Genomic DNA, 26168 nt, shown 5'->3' with positions numbered 1-26168 from the left:
GCACAATCCACTGGGTGGCCATTTTTTTATACAGAGAGATATCAACAGAGATGATTCAATTTCTGCACCAGCTAAAGTTACTATGTTCTCGAGCTCTCCCTTCACCTGAGGTGTGGCGACCCTCAGGTTAAACCACCATGAATCTCTTTCTCTAATCAGAAAGCACCATGTGATCCAGTAGGACAGTGGTGACTTTACTCGATAGTGACCATTGCCTTGCAGATAGGTCATTATGGCCTGATTGTTGCTGCAGCAGAAAGCCTGAGAGAAGGTAGGGAACTTTTTCTTTTGGAAAAAAGTAATAACTAGTGGATGTGAGGAATACCAGTTAGCCATGATCCTATTGAATAGTGGATTATGCTTGAGGTGATGAACAGTTTACACCCGTATCTATTTCTTATGATCATATATAATAGATTTGTTAATTTAATTTAAATTCCACTATTTTGTGATGACGATTTTGACCCAGGGCCCCAGAGCATTAGACTGGGGTTCTGCATCAATAGTCCAGTGACATTACCATAGCCTTCCCCCAAAGTCAAGATCTGAGTCCTCTCAGAATAGGATTGACAATTATCAAAGAATTAAAGATTATATTGTCCTCAATGCTGTTATGAACAACACAGAACAAAAATAACAGAACATTAAAAACAGTGTTTATGGAGCTATTCTTTAAATGCTTCCTTTATAGAAATATCGGATGTGAAAAACAATTGTTCAGCACAGATTCATCCGGTCATATAAAGAAGGGTCTATGTGCTTATTAATTGGAATGGGTCAGCCACGTGCAACAATGAGGGATGTGGTGGGCAACTAGTGGGGGCAGGGCAATTGGAGGTCATTGATGAAACCACCAGGAAGAAGTGCAACCAGAATTGCCCAGTCTACCTCAACCCTTTGGGTGAAAGGTAACAGGACTTTGTATGTAGGACACGAATGTAACGGGCTCAAAATCTCAAAAGCCCTACCCTATCACCAAAGAATTTTCTCCATTTCGCTATCTTGGAACAGGTTCAAAGTTACAGTATTTCAGAGATCTGCTCAGCATGCACTCAATGTAAGGTATAACCTGGTGGTGAGCTGACAGAACAATAAATATAATATGGTTTTACTCGTTCTGAGGAAAGGTTATCTGACCTGAAACGTTAACTCTGATTTTTTTCTTCACAGATGCTGCCAGACCTGCTGAGCTTTTCTCACAACTTCGGTTTTTGTTCCTGATTTATGACATCTGTAGTTCCTTCAGTTTTTACGGTTTTACAAATGTCACTTTGTATGACAATAGCTGAACTTAAGCTACAAAATGATAAGGATGAGATACTAAAACAAAAAATAGCACCTTATTTAAAATTACTCTCTTTTATCCTTATTTCTTTTTAATTAAAGCTACTTGCAATATGGAGTTACTTTTACCTGGTGGCCACGTAATTATTATCGTAGCAAATTTACTTCAAAGGACTTCAATACTTACTGGGCTAAATAGGAGTGTTTTTAAACTAAATATACACTATGAATATGTATGCTGAATATTTATCAGTACTTGGATCCATTTTCTCTTGCAGCATGTCCTATTACAATAATTTGTTAGCAGAAGTGCACAAGAACTACAGTTAAGTGCATGCTAAGTAATCCAACTGTTTTGAGTTTTATTTTCTATTACAAGTTACAGCCTTGGCAAACAGTACAGCAAAATGTACTTTAAGAAGATTATCTGCTGTAAGTGAAACTCCATTTTTAAACAAAATCCTTTGAACAAAAATTTGGCATTAAATCATGAAGAAAATCTGCTGTAAAGTAAAAGGAAAATGAAAACAAAGTCATTCAAACAAACTCTGGCATTAAATCACTGAAGATTCAAGGCTGAAAATCTATTCACTCTTACAGAGCACTCCCTCTCAATACTGGCTCTCCAATGCTCTTCGCAGATCCTCGTGCACAGTGCAGCTGGGGAATGTGAGTAGTGCAGGGTTTACTACGGTAACTGGAGGATTGGTTAATTTGGTCAGCACCATAACTAAAGTGTAGCCTGTGCCAGCTATGATAGTTCACAGAGGCCTGACCTTACCCCATATTTATGGAATTGCTACCTACAATTTATACAAATGTTTCTATTTATACATACATCTTTCTCTAATGCAGACTGATGTTGGCAGCCCTTTGTGGACTATGTCTCCTTACTATATCATACCATGGTAACTGTGGGGTCCACCTGGGGTCAGGTCCAAAATTATGACGGGGGCCACCAATAAACTGGCTTATTGCAAGTATTAAAACTGTCTTGTAAGGAGGCTGCAAAGGAAAAAAAACCCACCTAATAATATCGTGTAAGGCAGTTGGGTCTTTCCATCCACTTTTGTGTGTGAGAGGTAACAGCGCAGATGGCAGGCCCAAGTTAGCATGTCTACGCATGTCAGAGTACTTACCCTTTACCTTATAAGTGATGGTGGGGCTAGACTCTGAGGGCAGGAATAGATACGCTGCTGTGCTTAGGGCAAAAAGTGCTTCCCCACATTGTATTGGGATCTCTGTATTTAGTGAAGCTGCTAAAAGTGTTGCTTTCATGCACAGAAGGTGATGGATGCCAGTTTCAAAGGAAGCATAAAAATATCCTTACATTAGCCTCTCCCTTGCTTGGAAATATTATGACCTGGATACTGCCACTACTGTTTAGAAACTAGACTAACATAAACTGAAGCAGGATGAAAGTGTGAAATAATTTTAATTTATTAACTACGGGCTGAAAGAAGCTCATCTTTTAAGCTTTTTCTACAACGGACATTGCAATGTTACTGATCATGGTCTAATAATTCAATCACTCATCAGGACATGAATACTTCCTTGGGTTAGGTTATTTTCATACAGTAACATACATTTCAACTTATACATAAGCATGGCAGCAAACCAACTGATTAGTATATGTGCAGCTTGCGAAATCATTGCAGACTAAAAGCCAAGTAGACTCACAGCACTGAATACACAGAGCATAACGGGTCCTTAAAAGGTGAATTCTCTTAACAGCAAGGCATACGCAAAGCAAGTATTACCTAAATCAAAGATATCAATCAGACCATATTGCAGAGATGTACATAATTGTATATTGTTTGCAGTTGCAGTGACTTACACACCTCAATCAGTCTAAAGTTCATCGGATCCACGAAACACAATGCTGAACAAAATCACTATGATATGTTAGATAACAAAGTGTGAAGCTGGATGAACACAGCAGGTATGTTGCCATCTCAACTGTGTTATCCCTAAAGTACCAAACTTTCCTTTTAAACAACTGATCATTTCTTGCAACTTGCAGGTAGTTTCCATTCAGTCACTTTTTATCCATCTGGGCTGCCTTCCACCATCAACACTTCGCTTACCAAGAATGAAAAGGACACAATCTTCTACTCAGTTACTGTCAATCTTCTCCTGTAAATATGCAAAAACAGATGCACAGCTGCAAGGGCAGGACTGATTTACTCAATTCTTGCATGCTGGTCTTCACCTTACCGCAAAATACTACTCTATCTAGCAATCTGACCCCAGAATTAGCTAAATAATAAGGATGAGATACAGAGACAAGTTGCCTGGTCACCTGCAATGGCTGGAATTCCAACTGTCCTAAAAAGAATCCAAAATGAAGCACCACAACATTTAAATAGAAATTTGCCAAAGATCCGTAGACAGCATAACCCATAACCACTTCCATCTAGAAGGACAATAGCAGCAGATATATGGGAATACCACCACTCCAAGCCACCTACCATCTTAACTTGGAAATATATCTCCGTTCCTTCACTGTGGCTGGGTCAAAATTCTGGAATTCCCTCCCTAAATGCATTGTGGGTCAACCCACAGCAGGTGGACTCCAGCAGTTCAAGAAGGCAGCTCACCACCGCCTTCTCAAGGGCAACTATGGATGGGCAATAAATGTTGGCCAGCCAGTGACACCCACATCCCATGAATGGATTTAAAAAATTAGCACGCAATGAAATTCTAAAACACAAGACAGGCCATTCAGTCTGTCTATTCTGTGTCAGTGCTTAGCCTCCAAGCAAGGAATTCATTCAATTCAGTAGGTAACCACAAACATCGAAGAAGAATAAAAGAAAACTGCAAAATAAACTGCATGGCACCACGCTTGAGTCTTCAGCCCTTAAAATATTGTAAGAGGAAGGAAAGACTGAGAGAAATTCTACAGTTTTGAGGTCTAAAAAATGAATTAGAATTAGAGGCTGAACAATCAGTCTTGAATTTAACACAGTAGGAACGTGAACTGTAAGGTGGTGAAGCAGATTTAGAGCTTCGTAAGAACCGAAGAGAAGTAGTGAGATGATCAACAACATTTTTGATTAAATTCAAGAAGGCTGAAATGTAAACAGGTTGCATACTAATACTTAAAAAGGTGCCTTCTCTCATTCTGCCATTGAAGAAGTTCCTTCTTAGATATGAGAGTACTTTTCAATTCCTGAATGATCCAGTGTACTTCTGTCAGGCTACTTGCTTTGAGGCAACTGAATTCATTACATCTATCTTCTTCACTTTTTACTTCCATGAGCTACATGTGAAGGACAGGTGGGAAGACAAAGAGACACAGACACTGCAAACCTCTCTATTGACTGTATATGATATGGTGGAAGTGGGCTCAAAACATAATACAGGACAAAAGCGCTCAAAATACACAGTCCTTTCCCTGGTTATAGCAAAGCACCTACCTCAGTGATTTCTCTGATCACTCAACCATGAACAGTACACAGACTATTTGAGAGAATGCGAGTATGAACCTTCAAAACACATATCTCACTGTTTGCTGTGAAGCGAGGTCGGAAATATATTAGTTCCTGACGTATTGTTGTCACTTCTTTTATAAAGTATTTTAGAATAATGATATCGCTTACCACAGCAATGCTCTGATTGAAACTCAGTTCCACGTTATAAAAGTTGCCATCATGGTGGACTGGTTGGGTTGTCCCTGTCCAATTGTGATCCTTCGCGTTCGACCATCGAAGTGGATAGCCCCCAAGCCGACTGTACAATGAAATTCTGAGGATGAACTGTCCTTTAGGCAATTTATCCTTCACAGCTTGTAGACACTTCAGTTCGATTTGAACAGGCTGCGGTGTGCCAGACCATTCAACCTAAATGGAACAATTTGTAAGTACTTACAGTGCAATGAATGAAAGAGCGTTTACATTTGGAAAAACAGAAAGCCCAACAATAAAACATGAGCATACACTGTGAAATAACAATCCTGAAAAATACCCTTCTGAAATCCTTCTTCCTTTATTGTTTTAGCAGAGGCTTCAAATGTAAGCGAGAAAGAAATTTCAAATGATTGGACTTTTTACATCCATATTCCCATAGTATAATTTAAAAAGTCTTGGGTGGGGAGGGTGGGTAATATTTAGAGTGGGTGCAGGAAGAATCACATTGCACTGCTCATTGTGATACATGCAGCATGCAAAGATTGCAGTGACTGAGAAAATAAAAGATAGGGCATGGAGCCAGCATAAAGCATGAATTGAGTGGCTGCACACTTGCACAGGGGTCTCAAGTTCATGTGAGACTAGCACCAATTTGAGCTGGCCAGCAGAATACTGTCAGCCAGGCTGCAGCTTTTAAGGTAAAACACAAAGTGCTGGAGAAACTCAGCACATCTGCCTGCATCCGTGGGCAGAAAAACAGAGTTAATATTTCAAGTCTAAAATAACTCTTCTTCAGAACTGATTTTATTGGGAGGTACATTCTGGGCACAAAAGATACTAGTCTGAGTCCAGGAAAGTCTCTGAATAGAAGGCATCTATGCAGAACAAACATATCTTGACTGCTGATGAGCTAGAAGGCATTCAGCAGCACGATATGCTCAGCTTGGACGCACAGAAACCTTTCATTCAGCGTTGTAACTTTTGCAATTGCCGAACCTTTTAGCATTTAGATGTGATGCTTGCAAAATCACAAGTGTGCAGTCGATGACATCCTGCAACATGAGAAGCCGTTTTGCCAACTTCACCAATAAGACAGAATACAGTGAATTTCGTTAACCAGAAGTAAAGAGAATCTGGTTCCAAAATGTCTCCTGCTTTGTCCCGTCCATTCATTGTACAAAACAATTCAGATCTAGCCTTGGCTCACTGCATATTCTTTTGGAATGCCTTTGGATTAGCATGCACTGAACTGACTAGTATTGAGTAAAGATCACAAGCTTTGACTCTTCAATGGGAATGACTTTGACTTCTGTACCAACATCCCATCTCGAAAACGTCCCTAAACTTGCAACAGGCACTGGCTTCCTTGTGGGAAAACTAAGTCCCTTGCAATGAGTGCTCTTGTAAAATTGTGCCATATGTCTACTTTAAACATTGGTGGAAAACAACATTTACTATCTCATCATTTTCCGAAATATAGCTTGATTTCAATATGGCATTGCGTATCATGTTTAAATGTTACAAAGTTGTAAATTTTAACAAGAAATATTCTGCAAGAATCAACATCCTGCTTTTTTTTTCACATGCTCACTATTTTAAAGCTCTGAGCAGCATGACAATTATTTTCATTCTAATTACAAAATTTTAATTAACAAAAAAAATCCAAATTTAATATTTTGTTCACTGAAACCCAAAATTAACATTATATGAAAAATGGAGGTAATCTTTTTAAAACCTCTAGGCAGGATTACTGGTGCAGGAAGGCTTTGGATATTAAACACATTCTAAATTAAACACCCCCAACAAATTTCATACAGAAATATATTTAGATAATTTTACATGCCAAAATATATTTCATATTATTGCCAATCACCACCCCTGCCCCCACGCCCTGGCTTGTCCTCAGTAAGTTTTGAAATATATGAGTGAAGATCTTGTCTTTTACCAATGAAATTGCTATGCATGGCAGGATTGCCATTGCTTTTCTAGCTATACTGCTTGTTTCAAGTCAGCAAGCCATAAAAAATCTTTATCTCTCTGAAACACAGCAATTTGGAAGATAATCGAATGGTGACTGGGGGGCAGAAATGCCAGTCTGAGGAATTATACCACAATCTCTCTCGCGTTTACAACCTTCCTCAAAGCAAGCTGTCACCCTGGTAGGAAAGGTTGATAGAAGATTCATTACATCTCCGGGCCTGTCTCATTTGCATGGCGACTTAACTGCTCCTCACTTGCTGAAAGACTTCACTCAGCCCAGCTCTAATGCTGCATTCAGAAGGAAGAGTTTTGATGGAAAGCTGCAGGAGGAGACTTGTTGCTTGCCCTTACCTTCCAGCAATGGCCTTGCATACCACTGTGTTGGTGTTTGACTTCAGTCAGGTCACCGTATATAGCCATTACTTCACCTCTGCGGCTTTCTAGTGCTTTTAGCAATCGGTTTTCAGCGCTGCAATGTCATATATTTTGAGGTCATCTTATAATGAGTCTATGCTTTCTAGAATATAATATTTAATAGCATAATGCAACATTCATATTAAGTCTTTTGGATGATTTCACTCAGAGTCTGTCTTTAGCATCTTTTAACTAAAATAGTATACAATATTTTAAAAGTTGGAATCAAATTGTTCGGGGAGCATTTAGGTATCTCACATTTCTAATTTAAAAATATCGATCCGCAACCATTAAAAAGGGAAGGAATGCATACATGTGGCACCTGATTTAAAATGTATCAATTTTGACGTGTAGTGATGTTTAGGTGACAATCTTAGCCGTCTACCTGTGCACAGTAAGATCCCACACAGTGGCTGTCAAACAAATCATCAGTTAATTTGTCTCAGCATTGTGGATAAGCAAAGAATGTTGGCCACGTGCCAACACCTGCTACCAAATAAAACCTCACAGTTCTTCTATTTTATTAATGCATGTGATGTGTTATGTCCACTCAGGTGACAAGAAGTGGGAGACTTATCCTCAGTCATAATGTTGTAACACCACTCATAAGAAAATATCAACCTAGTTGAAATGTGCAAGGACCAAGTGAGAATTGAACAGAAGATATCCCGTCGCACAAGTGTACTGCCTAATGAGATAATCTGACACCTATTTTATGAAATAACTTTATTTTATTTTGCATAAACCTAATGGACAACGCCACTTTTGAAACGTAAAGTATGGCACATGATGGTTAAAGAGCCAAGTCAGTAGGTTTGAGAGATAATGGGAACTGCAGATGCTGGAGAATTCTAAGATAATACAATGTGAGGCTGGATGAACACAGCAGGCCAAGCAGCATCTCAGGAGCACAAAAGCTGACGTTTCGGGCCTAGACCCTTCATCAGAGAGGGGGATGGGGAGAGGGAACTGGAATAAATAGGGAGAGAGGGGGAGGCGGACCGAAGATGGAGAGTAAAGGAGATAGGTGGAGACAGTGTAGGTGGGGAGGTAGGGAGGGGATAGGTCAGTCCAGGGAAGACGGACAGGTCAAGGAGGTGGGATGAGGTTAGTAGGTAGCTGGGGGTGCGGCTTGGGGTGGGAGGAAGGGATGGGTGAGAGGAAGAACCGGTTAGGGAGGCAGAGACAGGTTGGACTGGTTTTGGGATGCAGTGGGTGGGGGGGAAGAGCTGGGCTGGTTTAGGGATGCAGTAGGGGAAGGGGAGATTTTGAAACTGGTGAAGTCCACATTGATACCATATGGCTGCAGGGTTCCCAGGCGTAATATGAGTTGCTGTTCCTGCAACCTTCGGGTGGCATCATTGTGGCACTGCAGGAGGCCCATGATGGACATGTCATCTAGAGACCTCCTCCCTCACCCCCATCCCAGGCCCCAAGATGACATTCCACATTAAGCAGAGGTTCACCTGCACATCTGCCAATGTGGTATACTGCATCCACTGTACCCGGTGCGGCTTCCTCTACATTGGGGAAACCAAGCGGAGGCTTGGGGACCACTTTGCAGAACACCTCCGCTCAGTTTGCAACAAACAACTGCACCTCCCAGTCGCAAACCATTTCCACTGCCCCTCCCATTCTCTAGATGACATGTCCATCATGGGCCTCCTGCAGTGCCACAATGATGCCACCCGAAGGTTGCAGGAACAGCAACTCATATTCCGCCTGGGAACCCTGCAGCCATATGGTATCAATGTGGACTTCACCAGTTTCAAAATCTCCCCTTCCCCTACTGCATCCCTAAACCAGCCCAGTTCGTCCCCTCCCCCCACTGCACCACACAACCAGCCCAGCTCTTCCCCCCCCACCCACTGCATCCCAAAACCAGTCCAACCTGTCTCTGCCTCCCTAACCGGTTCTTCCTCTCACCCATCCCTTCCTCCCACCCCAAGCCACACCCCCAGCTACCTACTAACCTCATCCCACCTCCTTGACCTGTCCGTCTTCCCTGGACTGACCTATCCCCTCCCTACCACCCCACCTACACTCTCTCCACCTATCTCCTTTACTCTCCATCTTCGGTCCGCCTCCCCCTCTCTCCCTATTTATTCCAGTTCCCTCTCCCCATCCCCCTCTCTGATGAAGGGTCTAGGCCCGAAACGTCAGCTTTTGTGCTCCTGAGATGTTGCTTGGCCTGCTGTGTTCATCCAGCCTCACATTGTATTATCTTGGAAGTCAGTAGGTTTAATTGGATAGAGTGTTCAGAGACAAAGCATAAATGCATTGGAACAAATGGCCTCTCTCTTTACTGTACAGTTCCATGGTTCATTTCTGCTCACCCAACAGCAGATTAAGTGGGCAGCTGATTCCAGAGGCAGAAAGGTATTCACTGAGGCTGATGCAGAAATGATCTGAAAAGACGGAGGGGGTACTATTTAACTTCACTCTCTCCAACAGATACATAATGACTCATTTTCATTTTTCCCATCACAAACTAGGCTCAGTCACTAATCTGTGTGGTCCAGTGTGTCTCAATTGTTCTGCCTGTAGTGCTGGCTCTACCAAGAAATTTACTTCAATATGCACTCACCAACATTATTAAGAAAGGAATTTTCGACATTCACAGCTATGGAGAAATTGTCAGGGTGTACTGCTTCATTATTCTCAATTTATCAACTGTAAAGCCTTCTAATCAAATGTGGCCATTTGAGCTTTTCATTCACCTTTGGTTGTGGCCTTTGATAGCTTTCCACAAATCGCCAATGGGTCTGGTTTGACCCTCTTCATCTATAAGCATGCTTGCTTTACCAAAGAAAGCTCATATCATGGCTCTTGCAGCAGCTGGGGTTAGAGATGTGTTTACTTGTATACATAAATGTGCATGTATTAATGGGTGCCAAGTCATTTGAACGCTCCTTGCATGTCCAAACAAACAAAACGTTCATAGCTTAAGCCTATGACTACCCGAATAGGATGGCTATATTGGCAAAACTGATGATGTACTCATAAGGTCTCTAAAGTGAGCCATCATGGAATTGATTCAAATGTGAAATCATGTGAAAATACTGAATCGCTCCCCCTAATGCATTAGAAAATTTGACAGAGGCAATCGTTGATGTCTCTGATTTCTGATCATTAGAGTAAATGTGGCAATTTCACACAATATTTCAGTTCATAAGGATCAATCCAGACTACTCAGCCATTGCTATGTTATCAAATGGAATATGAACAAAATAAATTGCATAAAAATTAGTCACAAAATTTGGCCATTCAGTCCCTTTAGCCTGTTGTGCCATTTAATAAGATCATGGTTGATCTTTTTGCAGCATTAAACCCATATTTCTAACTGTATCTGATAGACTTCAACTCTTCTCCATCAAGAATCTATTTATCTCTAAGATAAACCCATTCAATGATCCTGTCTCCACTGTTCTCTCAGAAAGAGAGTTCTGGAGACCCACAACCTTCTGAGGGATGAATTCCTCCTCATTATTTTTAAGAGCTCTTATCTTTAAACAGTGTTCGATAGCTTCAGTCTCTTCCACAAGGTGAAACATCCTGTCCACATTCATCCTGTCTAGCCTCCTCAGAATCTTATATGTTTCAAGAAGGTTACTTCTCATTCTTCTTAATTCCAATGGTTACAGGTATCTCTAACAGGGTAAATGCCCAACAACTGATTTACTTACTTCAGGTCAGAACAGTTATAATTGAAGATGATACACAGATCAGGGGCCAGCTAAAAGACAAGATGATTACAAATGCATATAAATTTATAAAGTGAAACATGCTTTATCTTCCTTACCACATTGGACCACTCCGTTTCTCCTTACTCCTGTGTGACTTCATGTTGATGCACATTCACACAGACACTGGCCTGCCTCCTGTCTCTCCCCGCGTGATACCTTAGCTTGTATAAATCTTGGCAATGATTTAACAGCAAGTTATGCATCCCCAGATGTACATGAACCTTGTCACAATCCAACTTCTGCTTCTAGCAAAGGTGATACAGCTAGAAACCCTGGCTACATCTCACTTTTTTAAGCCAAGGTCTTTGAGGCCAATGATTGAAACTTTATTTCAGGGGCAGTAGGAACTGCAGATGCGGGAGAATCTGAGATAACAAGGTGTAGAGCTGGATGAACACAGCAGGCCAAGCAGCATCAAAGGAGCAGGAAGGCTGACTTTTCGGGCCTGGACCCTTCTTCACAAAATTCTGAAGAAGCGTCCAGGCCCGAAACATCAGCCTTCCTGCTCCTCTAATGCTGCTTAGCCTGCTGTGTTCATCCAGCTCTACACCTTGTTATCTCTATTATTGAAAAATTATTGTTGCCAAGGTTGAGGTCAACTCCATAACACAGGCCAAAGATGAGCCTGGGATTTCCAAGCTGTGTATACATTACCAGGTATTCAATTAAGAAAAGGGAATGAGCTTAGGTGGTTCTAAAATCACCAAAAGAAAAGAAAGAACTGAATTAACAGCTTTTAGGATCATAAACTTGTAAAAAGGTTACAATACAAAAGAAGGTGATTTGACATGCTGTGTTCATGCTGACTGTCTGCCAGAGATACTGAGTTGGTCCCACTCCCCTTCCTTTCCCCTTTAGCCCTCCAAACATTTTCATTTTAAACAACTTTTTAATTCTCTTTTGCAGGCCATGATTGAATCTGCCTCTACCACACTCTCAGGCAGTGGTTTCCAGATCCCAATCAGTCACTGTGTATTTTATTCCCTTCATTTCACAATTTAATTACACACCCTACACAACCTTGGGAGATGTCAAATCTTTTAAATTTAAATTAAGCACACTTTGAATGGATGAGAATAGAAGTGACTGCAGCAAACAGCACTAAACACCTGAAGGGTTAAATCTACAGACACACAATGGGAAGGATACAAAGAACTCTTTGGTACAGTACTAAACAAAACACATGTTGCTAAAAGGCAAAGCCTTTTATTCTTGTCTTTAAACAAGCATGGTTAACATATGAGATGAGAGATAGAAACTAAGGGAAAGAATTCACACAAGCGTTAAGGATAATGGAAATGTTGAAGACTGGAAGAGCTATTAAAGGAGAAAGAAACATTAAGAAATTAGGAAGATGCACAGAAAATAAAAGGAACAAAAATGCAAGGAAACAAGCAAAACTAGTTTTAGAAATATATTAACATAGGGCAATAAAGGGGCATGTGGGCTCAATAAAGACAGGTGAAATGATATTATAATGGATAAAGAAGCACTGGTTGACATTCTAAGTAAGTACTTTGAACCTATTCTCATGGTGAAGAAAAAAACCTAAATGCCGTTGTTACTAGAGTACCTAAAAATAATCTAAAGGGCTGAAATTAGCATGGTACTAAGAGGTGTGTGTCAGTCATTGCTGTTAATAGTACGTTAATTATATGGTTAAGATACATATGTGAAGGAATGTACAACTGGTTGGCACTGCAGGAGACTGAGTACATCATCCTCTGACAGAATCAAGTTTTTGTCAACATACTATTTTAAAGCCTAGTTTTTTAGATAAAAAGTCAATTTTTCATTTGCTAATTTTATCAATCAAGATAGTATAAAAGAGAGGCCAGGAAGGGAAAGTGGAGCAGGGGACCTCCTTATTGGCTTCCTCTTGAGCTGACCATCATCAGGTTCAAGCAGTTTCTGAAGGAGGGCCTAGGCCCGAAATGTCAGCCTTCTTGCTCCTCTGATGCTGCTTGGCCTGCTGTGTTCATCCAACTCTACACCTAGTTATCTCAGGACCTTGATTAAGTCAGCTGGTGGGGTGGCAGATGGAATTCAATTTATATAAATGTGAGGTGTTGCATTTTGGTAAGGTAAAACAGGGAAGGACTTTATAAGTTAATGATAAGGCCCTAGGGAGTGCTGCTGAACAAAGAAACTTTGTTATCCGCACCTTGTTATCTAGGCCGAAGAGGGGTTTGTTATATCTGACATTCTACTTTGCTTCCGTGACTAGATATCGCTGGAGAAAGGAAACACAGTGTCTGTAGGCAAGTTTGAGACCTTCCATGGCCATTAGGCACCACAGAGGTTGGTGTCCATTATAGGTCATTTGATTAAAACTTGATCTTAACATATTAAGTCACCACTGAATTTCTGATTCATGTTACAGTGAAACTTTAAGCAACTATGACCGGTTAATTTTGAAAATTCATATCGGACCAATTGTTTTGGATTTGTTAAACAAAAAATAATCTAAAGAGATAGCAAAAACTGCAGATGCTGGAGTCACAGTCAATACAGTGCGGAGCTGGAGGAATACAGCAGGACAGGCAGAATCAGGGGAGCAGTAAATGCAATGTTTCAGGTCAGGATCCTTCATCAGGACAGTTCCTCCAGCTCCACATTGTACTGACAATGATATAAACAGACACAATGGCTTGAGTGGGTAAGGGGAACTCATTGCTGGCCTGCTCCTAGTACATGGACAAGGTGGCCAAAAACAGGCACAGCCAATAGAGGTGTATGTGAGACCTGACTGCCTAGCTCTCTTCCACAGTTACATATTGAGTGACCTTGGAGAGGGCACACCCGATGTAACGGACATGTGAAGCCTCAGGCAATTGGGAGACACAGAAGCTGCAGTGCATTCTCTCTGCCGACAATTACATTTAAATTTGAAGTCGGTTTTAGAATTAGTTTTTTTGTGACCCTTTAACGAGCTGTTTCCTTTAAGTTTGATTTGGTTAGTTTAATTTTTTTAAAAGAGTATAAGGAGAGATAACGTGATGGGTGGGTAGGAAGGTTTATTTTTTAAGATAATAAAGTGTGTAGCTGGATGAACACAGCAGGCCAAGCAGCATCTCAGGAGCACAAAAGTTGACGTTTCGGGCCTCGACCCTTCATCAGAGAGGGGGATGGGGAGAGGGTTCCGAAATAAATAGGGAGAGAGGGGGAGGCGGACCAAAGATGGATAGAGGAGAAGATAGGTAGATAGGAGAGTATAGGTGGGGAGAAGGGGAGGGGAAAGGTCAGTCCGGGGAGGACGGACAGGCCAAGGAGGCGGGATGACGTTGGTAGGTGGGAAATGGAGGTGCGGCTTGAGGTGGGAGGAGGGGATAGGTGAGAGGAAGAACAGGTTAGGGAGGTGGAGGCGAGCTGGGCTGGTTTTGGGATGTAGTGGGGGAGGGGGAGAATTTGAAGCTTGTGAGATCCACATTGATACCATTGGGCTGCAGGGTTCCCAAGCGGAATATGAGTTGCTGTTCCTGCAACCTTCGGGTAGTATCATTGTGGCACTGCAGGAGACCGATGATGGACATGTCGTCTGAGGAATGGGAGGGGGAGTTAAAATGGTTCGCGACTGGGAGGTGCAGTTGTTTATTGCGAACCGAGCGGAGGTGTTCTGCAAAACAGTCCCCAAGCCTCCACTTGGTTTCCCCAATGTAGAGGAAGTCACACTGGGTACAGTGGATACAATATACTACATTGGCAGATGTGCAGGTGAACATCTGCTTAATATGGAAAGTCATATTTGGGCCTGAGATGGGGGTGAGGGAGGAGGTGTGGGGGCAGGTGTAGCACTTCCTGCGGTTGCAGGGGAAGGTGCGGTTGTGGTGGGGTTGGAGGGGAGTGTGGAGCGGACAAGGGAGTCACGGAGAGAGTGGTCTCTCCAGAAGGCAGACAAGGGTGGAGATGGAAAAATGTCTTGGGTGGTGGGGTCGGATTGTAGATGGCGGAAGTGTCGGAGGATGATGCGTTGCATCCAGAGGTTGGTGGGGTGGTATGTGAGGACGAGGGGGATTCTCTTAGGGTGGTTATTGCAGGGGCGGGGTGTGAGGGATGTGTTGAGGGAAATGTAGGAGACACGGTCAAGGGCATTCTTGATCACTGCGGGGGGGGGATGTTGTGGTCCTTGAAGAACGCGGACATCTGGGATGTGCGGGAGTGGAATACCTCAGCCTGGGAGCAGATGCAGCGAAGGCAAAGGAATTGGGAATAGGGTCCCCTCCCCCCACTGCATCACAAAACCAGCCCAGCTCATCCCCACCTCCCTAACCCTAATCTTCCTCTTTCCTATCCCCTCCTCCCACCTCAAGCCGCACCTCCATTTCCCACCTACCAACCTCATTCCGCCTCCTTGGCCTGTCCGTCCTCCCCGGACTGACCTTTCCCCTCCCCACCTCCCCACCTATACTCTCCTCTCCACCTATCTTCTCCTCTATCCATCTTCGGTCCGCCTCCCCCTCTCTCCCTATTTATTTCGGAACCCTCTCCCCATCCACCTCTCTGATGAAGGGTCGAGGCCCGAAGCGTCAACTTTTGTGATCCTGAGATGCTGCTTGGCCTGCTGTGTTCATCCAGCTTCACACTTTGTTATCTTGGATTTTCCAGCATCTGCAGTTCCCATTATCTCTGATCACAAGGTTTATTTTACAGCCTGTTTCTGGAGCCTGCCCACACTGGCCATTAACAGGTCCAGGCACTGCCTGGTTAAGGGGATGGTTTGGCCTGACCGCTTGCCCCTTTTCCATAGCTAGCTTAACGCCAAGGTGTGCCTGAAGAGTGAGTGTGCAGTGTCTATCACTGAGCTTCTGTGGCGAATGGATATCACAGGGGTGCTTCAACTCCCTACAAAATTATATTTTTGATTTCATTCGATAGGTTTCTGTTGAAGTTTGGATTTGTGTCACAGTACCTATTTAAGGGACTGTCATGAAGTTTTTTTTTCATTAGTCCTGTTGTTTTCATTGGTTGTTCTTGGTTTATCAGATTGATACAGTTCTTCAGGATAAAAGGATCAGAGGGAATAGGGAGGAAGTGGGAACAGGGTACTAAGCTTGATGATCAACCATGATCACATTGAATGGTGGAGCAGACTTGAAGGGACAAATGATCCACTCCTGCTCCTATTTTCCATATTTCTGTGCTTCTGTTCAAAATTATAAAGAGAAAGCTGCTCGGACTCCTGGATAGTAGGTAAGAGGTGGATATATGGAAGGCAAAGACAACAGCTGATATGTAAAGGATCTGTGTCTAGTTTAGTACATCACCCTGAATCCAATTTCGAGTAGCTCAGTCTGCAGCATTCACCTCTGAGAAGCTTGTAGGTTTCAAGACTCCTTCAGCATTTGAGCACTACTGTCAAGGCTGATACTCCAGTGGAGTAATAAGGGAGAGTGCTATCTTTTAGGTGAGATTTTAAAGCAGAGTTGCGGCTGCCCTCCTAAATGAATATAAATTGTCCCATGGCAATGTTTTGAAGAAAAGCAGAGAGTTTTCCCTGGCCACTATTTATCCCTCTAACAACGTCACAACATAAAAGATTATCTGATCATTATCTCATTGTGGGAGTTTGCTGCGTGCAAATTGGTTGCTGTGTTACCTGCGTCACAACAGCAACTACATACTATACATTTACTTCAAAAAAGTGCCTCTTTGACTATAAAGCAAACCACAGGCTCCAGTGATTGTTCTGGCAATGAGGTCTATAGGATGCAATTTAAGACTAAGGGAGCTTCCTTTTAGCACAGGCATGAGGAGAAATTTCTTCTCTTAGAGTCATGAGAGTGTGGAATCCTCTTCCCTAGAAAGCAGTGGAGGCTGGCTCATGATATTTATTCAATGCCCAAGCTAGATGGATCTTTGATAAAAGAAGGGGGTCAAACGGCTGCTAGGCAGACTTGACAGTGTGGCTGAGACCACTGCACAATCTACTCTGATCTTACTGAATGGCAGAACAAGCTTGAAGGACTGAATAGCCTACTCCTGCTTCTGAGTCCTGTGCTGCTATGAAATATGCTGTAGTTAAAATAACACCCATCAACTCATCCAACCTAAGCTATACACAGAGAGATGGAAGTAGCAGTGAAGCCGTGTCCTTTTTGGTAGCTCTTTTCACTGATGCAAAAGTATGTGCTTGATATGGAAGTTTTGGAAATCAAATTGATAATTCAACATCTTGTTTTAATTTGTTCATTTCTGAACTGTTTGTGTAATTAGCATCAGGTTCACAAAAGTAGCAAGATATACCTGAAAGCTGCATGATATTACTGCTTTAATTGATTATTTCTCGAGTCCTTATTAAAATAATTAGCTCGTGAAACATGAATTAACAGCAACAATAATGCAGACAGTGTGGGCAGGTGCAATTATTCGGCAGTTAACAACACTTGTATCTTAAAGCCTTTTACATTTTCAAATGTTAAGAGCTCGAGAAATAAACAAATTCTTTGCAACATTAATGAGGTCACTGCATTTCTAGTTATCTCAACTGTAATGACTATCACTACAAATAAGTACTCTAACAACACAAAGAAGTCTGCTTCACACAATGACAGACTTACATCTGGAAGGCTGCATGAAGACTCTCCTGGAAAATGTCTGACTGCTCAGGATTGAACTCCTCCTGAGGTTTTGTTCCCTAAAAAAAACAGAAATCATCATGGGAAAGTTAGCATCTGCAATGAAAGAGAAAATGTGGCCCAAATTACTCAGAGATGGAGATTCTACAAAACCCAAAGTTTGGATTTCTGCCATAACGTCAGGCTGAAGAATGTTGGGGAAGGGGTAGGAAAGGGTTTGCAATTTAGGGAAGAGGTTAGAATCACTAGGTTTCCCTCCTATTATTGTTTTGTGAGCAATGTTCTGTGTTAACTCCAGTGCCCAGTAGCAACTCCTTCCACTGTGCTCTTGATAAGGCCATTGAGAATGTCGAGAATGGGTGTGCATTGCTGTTCTAGCCTTCATAAGGAAGAGAACAAAATCACTTCCAGGTCGTGGAAAGGGAAGAATAAAATCATGTTTAGATGTTTTCTTTTCCCCAGCGCAGCACACCACTTCTCACTTCTAGTTTCTCCTCTTCCACAGATCTCATATTCATATAGTGCCACCTCAGGGACAAGTACCATTTGCTGAATAGTTAATCAGATCCACCTTTAACATGGCTGATGTCACTACACAGCAGAGGATAAAAGTTCAACCTTACTCCTTTCTCTCAGCAATGTTATGGAATTTCTGCCCGAACATTCAGAAACTGAATCACTCGCTGATGCCCAGAATAACAAACTGAAAATGACACCCACTTTGGACTGCCGCTCACACTGTTATTACCTCAAGGGTGCATAGACTACAGGATGGTGTATTGAGCCTCGTCAACCATAAAAATCTCTCTGATATGTCTCCATCAGGATTTCCCCTTTATGCATCTCTCTTTAAATGACATATCTCTTTACATCTCTCATTCTGTTGCTTAATTACTTCTCTCTACTTGTTAAAACTAGCTTTAAGGAGGGATTGATTGATTACATACCAGAGAAGATAGTTCTGAAGGGCTGCAGCTTGTGTGTTTGAGGTACAGATGTAGGATAGAATGGTGGCTTGAACCTCAGGTCAGGCTCTTCATGTCACTCCACTGATCATCTATTGATTCAGCTGGCACTATATTGCTTGTTATTTTCCCTTTCCACAAGTTCTGTTCAACTCTTTTTCTTTTTCAAACGGATTACTTCTGCTTCATCCCTAAACAGTTTCCCTGAGATTTGTACAATTTATGTCCTCCCGGCCCTTTGCCCTTTCTAGTGTCACTCATCCATCTCTCACTCCTCCCTGTCCAAAGCCATAATTTGCCTTCTCAATCCATGTGCTGTATTGCCTTCCCTCCCATGGTCTTCCCCATCAGCTGGATCTCAACGTCCCTCATGTCTCGTCATCCTGAATTCCCAGCTCTTTCCCAGGAATGCCTGAATATTCCAAACCTCGACATCCATCCCTCACCGACCTTGGCCAGGGAAGTGGTATGAATTCCTAAAAATTTGAAGGAAAATGGTGATGTACTCGCATCCCAGTTTCAATTTTAAAATTCTCATCCCTGTTTTCAAAATTTCAGTTTGGTGTCACCCCTCCCTATCTCCTCATCCCCTCAATCCTCGCGGGTTCCTCAATCTCTTTATTCCCCCTATTCTGGCATCTTGCGCATCACTAAATTTTCTTGTTCAATCCCCCTAGGGCCTATACTTTGAATTCACTCCCAAAATCTCTCTGTCTCTCTGCCTCTTGACCTTCCTTTAAGGTGTTTCCTAAAATCTGTCTCTATGACTAAGCTTTCGGTTCACGTGGTATGTTACCTCCTTCATGTGGTTTGGCAAAAATTGGAAGATTTCTGGAGGGAGAAACTCCAAAATCCAGCCTTCCAGCAGAGGCAACCTGATGCTAGATTTTTCTGGCAGTGGAATGAAGGTGGGCACTTGATATAGAGCAGGTGTCATTGCCCATCATGCCAACTATCTCTGATCTCTCACATTTTGGCCAGAATACTGCTGGAGAGTGCAGGCAGTTGCCAGTCTGTGGAATCACACAGTTGGCTATTATCTTTTAAAAAGTTGATATAAAAAGCAAAACGCACAAATGGTGACAGATGAAGTGGGAGCAGAAAGTTTGCGCAAGATTTATTAGCATCACAATGGAGAAATGCAGCAACGTAAAGTGCCATATCTTCTTCTTCTTAAGTATTTGTGTCAAAAGGCAGAATCTGCCCCATTGTGCCACAATTTCCATCGTGGATTGGGTAAGGAGACAGCTCCCAAATCTGCCCTAGACAGAACAGGAGACAACCACATGCTGTTGACTTGAATCTGATCCACACTGGCTATCCAGCAAACTGAGTCCCCAAACAGTTGAAGTTGTTACAGAAAAATGTTTTTTTTCGGTGCATGTGTAGCCTGGAACTAGGAATAATGATGACCAAAATTGTTTCCAGAAATCTCTCCTGCTCCCACTGCCTGCCTATATCTTGTGCTGGAGGGACTTACAGGTTGATATATGGTTACAACATCAAGGCTCCTTCCTCGGCCACAAAGCCTGGAGTAGGACCGTGAACTTCTGGTCCAGAGAGAGAGAAGTGACCCATTGCATCATCAGACTGTCCAATTTGCCATGTCCCTAAATTATTTAAATTTTCAACTGGATTTCCATGCAAAGCAAACAAAATAATTAAACAAGAATGACAAATATATACACAATACACACTTATTGTTAAAAATAGAAACATGTGAACATAAATATATATGCTTCAAAAGCAAATCAAAACTGCCAACTTCCAATAAAGCACAGGAGAGATGTAATGAGAAAATCAGTAAAGATACTTTGTTGTGACATTTTAATGTAACTACAAATCTATACAGTCTAAGAAAATGCTTTGTACTTGAGCTGCTTTCAGCAAATAACACACATCACTAAAGCATAACAGTATTAATAAAGTAGCTACAATGCTGATAATTTAACATAATTTGTCTGGATGTATGCTCATTACATCAGGCAGCTTCGACAGAATAAAGTGCATATTGCACGGACTGACTAGCAATGAATTCTTAACCTATTTCTCCTGTCGCACAATAAATGCACAGACAAACACCAAACCTACTCAACCGAAACGGTCCATTTTTTTTTTAAACAGTAAAGAATAGCTCACTTCTAAGGCTACTTAAAGTCATCTAAGGCACATTGTTGGAGTTAAAATACAGGCTACCATTATTTAACTGATTAGTGAAGCAGTTGGAAGGATGAATGGCCTCCTCCTGTTCTGATGTTCCAATATTTAGTCATGTAAGACATTGTTGTACAAATGTAATTTATATATTTTAATGATCTCATGTATGCGGGAAATAAATATCAGAATTAGACTTTATTGAGACTGAACATCATACACAACTACAATCAAGAAGTCAGAGAGGATGGCCACTGCAACAAGGTAATGTTCCTCGTCCCAAATGTACTACCTTTAACCATGTTCCGCACTGGGAATCCAGGATCACTGAATTTACCCCTAAACAGTTCTCCAACTGATTCTTTAAGCATAGCATCTCACGAAGCAAAAACGAGGTCTTGCGATGTTTACTTCTAATGCTTTGTTTATTCTCCCATAGATTATGCTGCAATTACCTCAACATTTTGAAAGGTTAAGCAGGGAATGATTACACCGACTAAAGTCAGCGAAACAGCAACAAAGATCCTAAATTTAGGATTGGCATGCAAAGCATGAAGGAGGAGGTTCGAAGAAATTTTGCTCAAACAAAGGATTATTAAAATGAGGAACATAATGCCACTGAGTAACTATTCAAGCTGAGTCATTCATGAATTTAAGGAGGGATTAGATAAACAGGAAAACGAGAAATAGTAAAAGGTACAGAGGAAGAGTGAAGGGATTAAATGAGACTTGCTTCGATGTGATCAGGCAGTAACACAGTCAGCTCAACTGGCTCTTCCAAAGGTGATATTTCTATGGTCCTTATCGAACATCATGGTATTGATAAGGTAGACAAACTGGAGGCTGGAAGAACACTGCAGGCCAGGCAGTTTCAGAAGGAAAGGAACAGTCAAGGTAACACCAAGGGAGTGCTGCATTGTCACCTTTCAGGTTTGGCCTGTCAAGTGGACATAAAAAAGGCCAACAGATCTGATGCTTGACAGTTAGTTGTTGAAGGCAGGGTAATAGTCAAGAATGGTAATCTGGAAACCAAGGACCCAGACTTATGAGAGATGGCTCCTGGGGGGAAATGCAAATGGGGGGGAAGAGGTCAAAAACAAAGTGAGGAGATGTCCCACCTCGCTACCTCTCAGTCCCACCTCCCTACCTGATGCCCATCTACACACACAGTCTTGATCAGCCACTGTGAGTGCCTACAATTCGAACAGAAGCTGACAAGAAAATCCTGCAGTTAAGTGTTGGTTTGAAGAGTCCCTTGTAGCTTATCCCTTGCAGGGTTTATCTCAGCAGTGACTTGAGGTTGAGGTTCTTGTGTGCCAGTCAATTGACCACTTAAGGACCTCAAATAGTTGCATGGTAAGAAGATTATCCCTGGCTCCCTCTGTCCAGAACTTAATTCTGTTGGAGGTAGGAAGGCATCAAAGACTGTGTACGCCTCCTCACTTCCTAACCAAATTCCACAACCCCCTCCTACCTCACCTCCTCCAGGATTGGAAGATTCCACCCATTTTAACCTCAAAGTAGGAAATTCAGGAAGCTGACAATGTGGCGACAGTAACTTAGTAAGGAGATTGACACTGTTGTAAGTAAATCGCAATCGGCTTTCTTGAATGTAACTCTATGCAGTGTATAGTACAAGAATTCTTATTTGGTGCCCAAAAGGCCCTGACTCCAGTTGCATGTGATCTGTTGTCACTCTGACCTAGCTCCTTTCATACGCAGTCAGAAGCTATACTTAGAATTAACGGTACATTTCTCTTCACTCTACATTTCTTTCTGAATTCTTTCATGGTACACCTTTATACAATCAACACTTATCTAGGAGCACCTAACACTTCAACTTAATGTTTTCCCCAGCCCTGACAAATCTCTTGTGCTTGAGACACTAATCTGCAACAGCATTCTTGGTTCTCCTAGAGGATGTGTAGAATGTATGTACTGTCATACTGTTTCTATTGAAAGCTATCACATTCGTGGAGTGAAATGATGTTTCTGACAGTGGCTGGTCATTGGGGTGGAAAAGTCTCTCAGCACTTCCAAGGCTTGCTCTTGGGACTTTACTCTAGGCAGGCAGCTGCCCTCTTTATACAACAACGAATCGTGCGTGTCGAGTATTAACCTTATCCACTTTGGAGTTAAGGATCTTTCTCTCTGGATTGCTGCTTATTAGCTACTAGAGGTTGCTGTACATCATCTTCCTGAGCCTTTGCTGAGGGTTGAGGTTTGCCTCTAAACATGCCAAAAGAATGTTGATTTTGCCTGTGGACGACTGCAAAGACTTGTTGGATACAATTGGATTCTGTCTGCACGTGTGGCACCATCCACTCTGATTGAATCTTCAATGGTCTTGAATTAGTCCTGAAGTCCCCAGACAACGCTTTGCTGCATGATTGAAGATCTCTTTCTAACTCCATATTTCTTTATCTCTCACACTCTGTGGCTATTTTATTGACTGCAGAAATTTCTGAACCTCCACTATTTTCATGATTAATTGAAATGGCACAAGGTTATTGTCTTTCTTCCCAGTATACTCTGGCTATTATCTGTGGGAGTTATTTATTCCTCTAAGTCTTACTGGCGTTGATGTTGGGGTATGTCCTGTCCGTTAAATAGACAAATTTATTTCTTTGAGAGATAATGGGAACTGCAGATGCTGGAGAATTCCAAGATAATAAAATGTGAGGCTGGATGAACACAGCAGGCCAAGCAGCATCTCAGGAGCACAAAAGCTGACGTTTCGGGCCTAGACCCTTCATCAGAGAGGGGGATGGGGAGAGGGAACTGGAATAAATAGGGAGAGAGGGGGAGGCGGACCGAAGATGGAGAGTAAAGAAGATAGGTGGAGAGAGTGTAGGTGGGGAGGTAGGGAGGGGATAGGTCAGTCCAGGGAAGACGGACAGGTCAAGGAGGTGGGATGAGGTTAGTAGGTAGCTGGGGGTGCGGCTTGGGGTGGGAGGAAGGGTTGGGTGAGAGGAAGAACCGGTTAGGGAGGCAGAGACAGGTTGGACTGGTTTTGGGATGCAGTGGGTGGGGGGGAAGAGCTGAGCTGGTTGTGTGGTGCAGTGGGGGGAGGGGACGAACTGGGCTGGTTTAGGGATCCAGTAGGGGAAGGGGAGATTTTGAAACTGGTGAAGTCCACATTGATACCATATGGCTGCAGGGTTCCCAGGCGGAATATGAGTTGCTGTTCCTGCAACCTTCGGGTGGCATCATTGTGGCACTGCAGGAGGCCCATGATGGACATGTCATCTAGAGAATGGGAGGGGCAGTGGAAATGGTTTGCGACTGGGAGGTGCAGTTGTTTGTTGCGAACTGAGCGGAGGTGTTCTGCAAAGCGGTCCCCAAGCCTCCGCTTGGTTTCCCCAATGTAGGGGAAGCCACACCGGGTACAATGGATACATTATACCACATTGACAGATGTGCAGGTGAACCTCTGCTTAATGTGGAATGTCATCTTGGGGCCTGGGATGGGGGTGAGGGAGGAGGTGTGGGGACAAGTGTAGCATTTCCTGCAGTTGCAGGGGAAGGTGCCGGGTGTGGTGGGGTTGGAGGACAGTGTGGAGCGAACAAGGGAGTCACGGAAAGAGTGGTCTCTCCGGAAAGCTGACAGGGGAGGGGATGGAAAAATGTCTTGGGTGGTGGGGTCGGATTGTAAATGGCGGAAGTGTCGGAGGATAATGCGTTGTATCTGGAGGTTGGTAGGGTGGTGTGTGAGAACGAGGGGGATCCTCTTGGGGCGGTTGTGGCGGGGGCGGAGTGTGAGGGATGTGTTGCGGGAAATACGGGAGACGCGGTCAAGGGCGTTCTCGATCACTGTGGGGGGAAAGTTGCGGTCCTTAAAGAACTTGGGCATCTGGGATGTGCGGGAGTGGAATGTCTTATCGTGGGAGCAGATGCGGCGGAGGCGGAGGAATTGGGAATAGGGGATGGAATTTTTGCAGGAGGGTGGGTGGGAGGAGGTGTATTCTAGGTAGCTGTGGGAGTCGGTGGGCTTGAAATGGACATCAGTTACAAGCTGGTTGCCTGAGATGGAGACTGAGAGGTCCAGGAAGGTGAGGGATGTGCTGGAGATGGCCCAGGTGAACTGAAGGTTGGGGTGGAAGGTGTTGGTGAAGTGGATGAACTGTTCGAGCTCCTCTGGGGAGCAAGAGGCGGCGCCGATACAGTCATCAATGTACCGGAGGAAGAGGTGGGGTTTGGGGCCTGTGTAGGTGCGGAAGAGGGACTGTTCCACGTAACCTACAAAGAGGCAGGCATAGCTGGGGCCCATGCGGGTGCCCATGGCCACCCCCTTAGTCTGTAGGAAGTGGGAGGAGTCAAAAGAGAAGTTGTTGAGTGCGAGGACGAGTTCAGCTAGGCGGAACAGAGTGTCGGTGGAGGTCCTTCCTGAGACCTCTCAGTCTCCATCTCAGGCAACCAGCTTGTAACTGATGCCCATTTCAAGCCCACCGACTCCCACAGCTACCTAGAATACACCTCCTCCCACCCACCCTCCTGCAAAAATTCCATCCACTATTCCCAATTCCTCCGCCTCCGCCGCATCTGCTCCCACGATAAGATATTCCACTTCCGCACATCCCAGATGTCCAAGTTCTTTAAGGACCGCAACTTTCCCCCCACAGTGATCGAGAACGCCCTTGACCGCGTCTCCCGTATTTCCCGCAACACATCCCTCACACCCCGCCCCCGCCACAACCGCCCAAAGAGGATCCCCCTCGTTCTCACACACCACCCTACCAACCTCCGGATACAACGCATTATCCTCCGACACTTCCGCCATTTACAATCCGACCCCACCATCCAAGACATTTTTCCATCCCCTCCCCTGTCAGCTTTCCGGAGAGACCACTCTCTCCGTGACTCCCTTGTTCGCTCCACACTGCCCTCCAACCCCACCACACCCGGCACCTTCCCCTGCAACCGCAGGAAATGCTACACTTGTCCCCACACCTCCTCCCTCACCCCCATCCCAGGCCCCAAGATGACATTCCACATTAAGCAGAGGTTCACCTGCACATCTGCCAATGTGGTATACTGCATCCACTGTACCCGGTGCGGCTTCCTCTACATTGGGGAAACCAAGCGGAGGCTTGGGGACCGCTTTGCAGAACACCTCCGCTCAGTTCGCAACAAACAACTGCACCTCCCAGTCGCAAACCATTTCCACTGCCCCTCCCATTCTCTAGATGACATGTCCATCATGGGCCTCCTGCAGTGCCACAATGATGCCACCCGAAGGTTGCAGGAACAGCAACTCATATTCCGCCTGGGAACCCTGCAGCCATATGGTATCAATGTGGACTTCACCAGTTTCAAAATCTCCCCTTCCCCTACTGGATCCCTAAACCAGCCCAGTTCGTCCCCTCCCCCCACTGCACCACACAACCAGCCCAGCTCTTCCCCCCCACCCACTGCATC

The 26168-nt window shown here is 43.5% G+C and overlaps 1 protein-coding gene across 1 annotated transcript in view; it reads right to left on the bottom strand.

Annotated features, from left to right (window-relative positions):
* The window catches only part of ofcc1 (orofacial cleft 1 candidate 1), a 319195-nt gene that overhangs the window by 201222 nt on the left and 91805 nt on the right, over window positions 1-26168 (bottom strand). The window contains exons 8-10 of the mRNA XM_059646341.1: window positions 17614-17690; window positions 7248-7365; window positions 4890-5129 (exon numbers count right to left, since the gene is read on the bottom strand). Of these exons, the coding sequence (XP_059502324.1) occupies window positions 4890-5129; window positions 7248-7365; window positions 17614-17690 (435 nt within the window). The remainder of the gene's footprint in view (window positions 1-4889; window positions 5130-7247; window positions 7366-17613; window positions 17691-26168) is intronic.

The sequence above is a fragment of the Stegostoma tigrinum genome, chromosome 5 (genome assembly GCF_030684315.1).
Source record: "Stegostoma tigrinum isolate sSteTig4 chromosome 5, sSteTig4.hap1, whole genome shotgun sequence".
NCBI classification, from domain to species: Eukaryota; Metazoa; Chordata; class Chondrichthyes; order Orectolobiformes; family Stegostomatidae; genus Stegostoma; species Stegostoma tigrinum.
Note: the sequence above shows the minus strand (reverse complement) of the source record. Positions and strands in the feature narration are given on the sequence as shown.